The sequence below is a fragment of the Erigeron canadensis genome, chromosome 4 (genome assembly GCF_010389155.1).
Source record: "Erigeron canadensis isolate Cc75 chromosome 4, C_canadensis_v1, whole genome shotgun sequence".
In the NCBI taxonomy this organism is placed as follows: domain Eukaryota; kingdom Viridiplantae; phylum Streptophyta; class Magnoliopsida; order Asterales; family Asteraceae; genus Erigeron; species Erigeron canadensis.
Window position 1 is genome coordinate 28,797,408 of NC_057764.1, and position 7,446 is coordinate 28,804,853.

At 34.9% G+C, this 7,446-nt stretch overlaps 1 protein-coding gene across 1 annotated transcript; it reads left to right on the forward strand.

Annotated features, from left to right (window-relative positions):
• Positions 1-261: 261 nt before the first annotated feature.
• Positions 262-4,906, forward strand: LOC122595962 (IAA-alanine resistance protein 1). The gene is made up of 11 exons (XM_043768448.1): positions 262-896; positions 1,564-1,647; positions 1,764-1,813; positions 2,123-2,174; positions 2,298-2,411; positions 2,516-2,730; positions 3,572-3,721; positions 4,060-4,167; positions 4,299-4,400; positions 4,488-4,532; positions 4,637-4,906. Exons 1-11 carry the CDS (start codon positions 578-580, stop codon positions 4,784-4,786), a joined length of 1,389 nt encoding a protein of 462 aa, XP_043624383.1. The 5' UTR covers positions 262-577; the 3' UTR covers positions 4,787-4,906.
• The last annotated feature ends 2,540 nt before the right edge of the window (positions 4,907-7,446 follow it).

A 7,446-nucleotide genomic window follows, 5' to 3' on the forward strand; every position in this document is an offset into this window, starting at 1 on the left:
GACTCAGACCGAGTTGATTTTGAATAATTTACAAGTCGATTTCGAGTAGTTTACAAACTGTCTCGTCTCGTTTACACCGTGTTTTTTCTTTTTAATTTTAAGGAAGGAGTACAAAACTACAAATATCAAGAATCATCATGATCTACAAAATTTAACTTAAAATCACATGGTTTATCCCGTAATTTACTAAAAATAAGATAAAATTTAAGTTACTTTAGTGGACCCAACAAATCTCATTTTGGGGCAAATCAATTCACACTCACCCACCGGAGTTCATCTTTACAAAATCATGTCTTCATTCACTACCACCTTCACTCACCAATTTCCATGGATGCAGTAACATTTGGCGTCATTATTGCCATAATTATCCTTTTCTTTATCATTATTTGCTATATAACTTTGGAAGCCACTTGCAAACGCCGTTCTTCTTAAAAAAATATAAACCCCATTATAAAGATCCCAACTTTTTATCATAAAAAAAAGACCCATTAAAAAAAATCTCAATTTTATAAAAACGCATTAAAAAAATCTCATCCTTATAAAAAGCCATTTCAGTTTAATCAAATATAAGCTGAAAATGAGTGTAATTTATAGCATTAAGACCCAGATCTATATGAAATTAATTATAATAATAATCTTGGTTTTAGGGCTTAATTTGGAATTAAGTTTAGGACAACAATGTCATCAACAAGCTGATAAATCACATGATCATAACCATCATCATGATGATGGATGTCATCATCATCATCATGTGCATCAAAATTATGAATTTGGGATAAGAAAGTTGCCTGAAGAAGTGGCTGAAGATGAGGATCTTAGATTGGGATATGGGTCCCACCATCATGACCATGATCATGATCATGATGATCATCATGGTTCAGAGCTATCTGGTGTTGGTAATGTTGCTTTTTGTTAGTTATATATTGTGTATATTAGTTTTTAAGGGTAATGTAGGTGTATGGATTGGCTTATTGTATATGGGAATATTTAGAAAGTCGAAAAGCTCATTTTTATCGGTTTATGAGCTTATCCACCTGAGTTTATTGCATATCGAAGCTCGCAAGCTAAATTTTATTAGCTAGCGAGCCGGTATAATAAATGTTCATTGTTTCCTTGAAATTTGAATAAGCTGATAAGGTCACTTTGGATTGCTTATTTTAAAGTGCTTATTTATTGTGAAATAAGCAGATGGTTTCTGATAGAATGTTTGTTATTGCTTATGTGCTGGAAAAACAAGCAATAAGCAGATAAGAAGAAACTAAGTAATCCTAAACACCCAACAAGCGAATTTATTTTGTATGGTTATTGTAATAATGAATTAGTTATTTTTCTGATATTGTAAATATTTTTTACTGACAGCAGTTATATAAGCTTGTAATGTCATTCTAACTGGTGAACCAATTACATACATAGTAGCAAGAATAGAAACTTACCTGGATTAGACTTTTTTGGATAAAATGGCGATTCACAATAAGTTAAGTGCATTTATGTGCACTTAGTGCTTGTTTTAAGTCATTTGTTTTCGTAAAGTTTTGAAGATTTATGAAAATGTTTGCGTTTTAGGGCTCTGGATCAATGCAATGGGGTGTTCGTTATTGGTGAGCTTGGCTTCTCTAATTTGCTTGATTCTACTGCCATTGATATTCAGTGAGTTGCTTAACCGTTGTGACTCTCGTTTATTGTTATTATTATCATTGCATAATGCATATGATATGGATTTGTGTTATATATAAATATGCCTTAATTTCTGTAAATTGTTGTAGTTCAAGGAAAACCATCAAAGGCACTTGTTGATTCATTGGCTGTATTTGGGGTTAGATTCCTTATAGTTTTCTTACCTCTGTACTTTTGTAGTATGGTCTCTTTGTACATGTAGAGGGTGTTTGGGATTGCATCTTGTAAGTACTTATGGTTTATTGTGATTTTTAAAGCTAAAATGCACTTAGAGTGTTTGGGTGGCTGCTAAGTTTTAGCTTGTTATAAGGGGAAAATCACTTCTTTTTAAGCTGGTTAGGTTGTGCGTTATTTAAATTCAAGCCATAAGCACCTTTTTTGAACAGTCCCAAACGCCCCCTGTAAACTCCCCCCCTTTGTTCTTAGAAGTAATTTTTGGCATTTATAGGCTGGAGCTATGCTTGGGGATGCTTTTCTTCATCAATTGCCACATGCTTTTGGTAGGATAAATACATTAATTCCAAATTTTTTTTTAACAAAATCATGATTTCATCTCGTTTCAGAACACACGTAATGTTTGATTGATGTACACAATGTATTAAAAGGTTGAGTATACAAATTAGGTGGTGGACATTCTCATTCACATGATGATCATGTGGACGATGGACATGATCATGGCCATTCTCATTCACATTCACATTCTATTGAAGATCTCTCAGTTGGATTATCCATTTTGTGTAAGTGATGATCTACTTGGAATGCTCGTTTATTTAAATCTTGAATGGGACCTAGATATGGATTTGATTTGTTCAGGCTTTTGTTTTGTCATTTTTTTCTGCAGTTGGAATTGTTGTTTTTCTTCTTGTAGAAAAGGCTGTGAGGTATGTTGAAGAAAGGTCGGGAGGAGATGCTTCATGGGGTCATGGTCATCATCACCATCACCATAAGAAAAGTGAACCATTGCAGGATAGTGATGATGACCAGAGTAAGAGGGAAACTCTTATTGATGGAGAAATATCAGAAACGACATTGGGCGAATCTTCTCTTCTCCGCAAGGTATAGCTTGATTATGCATTACATTTTAATCAGTTGATGGTTACTTCATATAAATTTTACTATCGTAATATGTTACTATTACAATAATCAAGATGAAGATATTAGTCTACAAAGCATGCCAATGAATGGAAGCAGAGACATAGGCTTATAGGAAGGCACCTGCAACTTTATGGGATCTATGCATGATTGCATGATGATCCCAAAAAAGTAACCAAACACTTCTTGAATCTTTTGTCTAAAATCCCTTGTCATTGAAAACTTAGTTATTGTATTTTATTAATTAACCCTATGTAACCCAAATCTTAGCGTTGTGTTAAATTAATCAGTAATAAAAGTTTGGTGGCTAAAGGGACTTGAATTGTCAGTCAAGTTTCAACAGTGGCTAAGGTGGACTCCTAGATCAGTTCACTATTATAAACCAAATGACTTTAATACCAGCAAAGACACGCCAGTTGTCTACTTAAGTATCCTATATAACTATATCTGACTGAGCGCATGATGAAATTTTCTTGAATAGGCTTGTGGCTAGTTCTTGGCTGGAGGTCCTTACCGTTGGGTAGAGGCAAGATTGTCTACATCCTACCTCCCCCATGCCCCTCTTTGGCAGGGATTGGGTACTGTTGTTGTTGTAGGCTTGTGGGCAGTTCTTATCTTTTCAGCCAGTTTAAGTTTGCAGCTAAAAATTTGAATTGGGCCAACTAATTGTACTAAAAAAGAGTTATTCTATGCATCGTTGAGGACTTGAAAAAACAGAAGTTTTCACGTATTCCCCCCTTCAGTTCATTGACACTTGTTTGATGAGCTAATATTGTTAGTGATACTTACCAATATTCTCTTGCAGAGAAACATTAGTACAAATGGTGTTGGTGACAAAACTGATTCAGCTGATGAAATTAGAACTGATAGTACTACGAAGTCCGTGATGGAGAAGGAACTTGAAAAGTCATCGAGTCTCGTGTTTGGTTATCTGAACCTGATCTCTGATGGTGTTGTATGTATTCTTAAACCTTTTTACTTGTATCCCCTTTAGTAGGCATGTTTGTTGCATATCAGGTATTATCTAGTACTATCATGATGAATGGTTTCAGTAACCGGTAGTATAATTGTAACATTAGCCAAAACAGGATGGAATGTTTTTTAAGGATATTAACAAATACGGACCACTGTCGTTTACTAAAATGATGAACATGACTTGGAGACAAATAGTATTTTAATATTATGAAGAACAATGTTTGTTCATTGGAAGTTTATGGCTTATGTTTATAGCTATATACAAAACCGGAAAACCTGGGTTGACAAAAGTTGAATGCATGTTTTTCTGAACTGCAGCATAATTTCACTGATGGCATGGCTTTAGGAAGTGCTTTCCTTTTATATGGGTCTGTCGGTGGGTGGTCGAGAACACTTTTTTTACTGGCACATGAGCTTCCTCAAGAGGTATGCTTCCTTCATATGCTTCTTACAGATTTTTTCTGTGCGCGCTAGTAAAATACAAATAGATGGAATACGTTACATCGATAATTTTGTTTCACTAACATGAGTAAGCTTGATGTTGTTAATCGTTGCAGATTGGTGATTTCGGGATCTTGGTAAGGTCTGGTTTTAGTGTATCAAAAGCCCTCTTCTTTAACTTCCTCTCGGCATTAGTGGCACTAGCAGGAACTGCATTGGTTCGTTACTCATTTCCTTTATATGAGTAAAAGTGATTCTTTCTTTTAGAAAAGTAACAAGAGTCTGACCATGAATGTATATATTAGGCATTGTCTTTGGGACAAGATCCAGGGCAATCGTCATTGATTGAGGTACAAGTTCTTATATCTTTCCCCATTGCTATAAAATCTTTGTTTATGAACTACTACAATGAAATTGACTAAATCAATAGTTTTTTTTATAATTATATTCGCAGGGGTTTACGGCAGGTGGATTTATATACATAGCAGTAGGTGTAATGGCAGAAATGAACAACGGCAGCTCTTCGTTGAAAAATAGCGCGATACAGTTAACCTCTTTGGTAATGGGCATGTCTGTTGCACTCTTTATATCACTTATAGAATAAACAGATTTTCTTTTGGTGTATATTTCAATAGGAAGGCTGATGTAGAGCCTTGTGTTTATTTGAAAATGTACCTTTATCTGACAGTTTTTTTTTATAGAAGAAGCATGTTTTATTTAGATATATTTTTGTGTATTGTTAGATTACATGTACATGTGTGAACAATGAGCTGCAAATAGATGATGAAGTCTTCCTTTTTTTTTTGGTTGGGATATGAGGCAACAGAGGCGGTACCAGAAAATAATTCCAAAGGGGGCAAACTTAGAAAACTTATGAAAAATAAATATAAAAGGGGGCAAAATGTTAAAAACCTATAGAAATTTTTTAAAAATTTATGAAAAATTTAAAAATATATGACAAAATTTAAATTTGGAGGGGGGCATTGGACCCCCTTGCCCCCCCCCCCCCCCCCCCCAAGTACCGCCCCTGTGAGGCAACTCTTGTTAGATCCACGTTTGTTGACCCAGAATTTAAATCTTAATTTCACCTAGCAGGCTTGCAAGACCAACAGAGTCAGAGGGAATTACCGGGAAAACATGATTTTCGATTATTAGGGAGAGAAGCTTGTTGCAGCTTGTGGGGATCCAAACATTAGACTTTTTCAAAACCATCCTGAACAACTAAATTTCTAAATTATAAACAGGAAATTATAAGAAAAACGGAATGGTTTTGTTGCATATAAAACTTTGAAAATGGTGGTACTACTTTCATTTTCAAATGAAAATGTTTTGCTTAATTATGTTGGGGTTAACAAAAGGAATTATACCTATTATAAAACCCATGAAAGAGGTGGTTTTACAATTTTATAGTCATTCTCACGTAAATAGATAATATTAGATATAATTGGATCTGTTCATCAAATTTTTTCATATATATTATACATATATGAATATCAAGTTATAATTTAAAGGTTTTTATGGTTTTTTCAAATCAAATGATTCTCACTTAAAATTTTTTCATATAAATATATATATATATATTTTTTATCATACTTGGTTTTCATTTCATGTTTTACTTTTTCTTTTGAGTTAATTGCATTTTTGGTCCCTATGGTTTATATGTTTTTATAGGTTGATGACCTTTTTAGGTTTCATTGCATTTTTAATCCCTATTTTCAAAACTTTTTGCAAATTTAATACAAATTAACGATGACCGTTAAATGGATTCGTTAAGTCATCCACGTGCTCCCCACATGAGGGAAATATCATCTGTTTACATATGTTAGGACCATTCTTGCAATTTTTTAAAAATCTTTTAATTATTATTTTTTGTTTTACACATGAGGGAGAATATCATGTTCTTCTCTAGGAATGACAATGGGTCGGGTTCGGGGAGGGTAATGTCAAACCCGAACCCGATAAGGAATAGATGAACCGAACCTGACCCAATACTCATCGGGGGTAAAACAATGCCCCAAAACCCAAACCCGACCCGATAAGAATAGTTATTTTTCAATAATAATTACCAAAATCTTGTTTAATTTGAGAAATGATACTACATGCTTTTGATGTTTTGAGAAATGGATATGCAAGTGTGAAATGTAGATACAAATTAGTTGATATAAGTGTGAAACATTATAATTACAAAGGTGAAATATAAATTCAAAACTAATCACTTATAAGTATATATATATAGTTATTGATATCGGGTCGGGTCGGGATGGACATGCCCCACTCCCTGTCCCGAACGGGTTCGAGTATCGGGTATTCTCGTCGGGTATCAGGTTTCCCCGTCGGGTCGGGTTGGTTTTTTTTTGTCATCCCTACCTCTCTCATATCTCTCTCTCCCTTTCTTTCTCTCTCTCTTCTCACACACACACACACAATCACCTCCCAAAAAACCCCCACCTACCACTCCACTACCACCGAAAACCCTAGTTGCCGCCCGTAAAATGGCCACCGGAGCACCACCCTCACTGCCATCTTCCGTGAAAATGGCCACCATCGTCGTCTTTCTTTCATTTACAACATTTCCGATCTATACATCTTATCTATATGTCTTGTATATATAGTTATATATCTCGATCTGTATATCATATATGCTAGTATAGTAGTGGGCAAATTTTGTTGCAAAAACCATGGTCGATGGATATGGTGTCTATCAGTTTGATATCAAAAGAAATAGGAGTGGATTTAGGAGCTGTGGTGGTCGTTTTTATTTTAGTGATGGTGGTGGCCGAATTTAGTTGTATTTGTAGTGATGGTTTTCGATAGATAGATGAGGCTAGCAGAGGTGGTGGTGCCGATGGAGAAGGTGGTTGCCGAAAGTGGTGCTGGTGAAGTGGCTGTCGGAAGTGGTGCTGATCTGGATCATCTGTTGTTAATTGGTTAGTTGTCTTTGATTGAATTGTTAGAAAGTAAGGAATAATGTTAAGTTCAAGTTATTGGTTGGAAATTTATATAGGATGTAACCAACTGGATGTATACCAGAATGTATATGTACATGCAAACAAACCAGATCTCTATTTAAATCTGTTTGGTGGTGGTTAGGGCTATAATGTTTGTATGAAGAAAAAAATGCAAGACAAAAAGTGTTAACGAAATTATGATTTGTCCTTTAGGATGGAAATGGACATAAATATCCCTCGGGTGGGGAGCACATGGATGGCTTAACAACTCCATTTAACGGTCATCGTTAATTTGTACCAAATTTGCAAAAGCCTT

Excerpts from the sequence above, each read along its gene's own strand:
- LOC122595962 (XM_043768448.1), top strand. The coding sequence starts at position 578 with ATGAGTGTAATTTATAGCATTAAGACCCAGATCTATATGAAATTAATT. Across the intron at positions 1,648-1,763 it reads TCTACTGCCATTGATATTCA|TTCAAGGAAAACCATCAAAG; the intron begins GTGAGTTGCTTA and ends AAATTGTTGTAG. Across the intron at positions 4,533-4,636 it reads GGCAATCGTCATTGATTGAG|GGGTTTACGGCAGGTGGATT; the intron begins GTACAAGTTCTT and ends TTATATTCGCAG.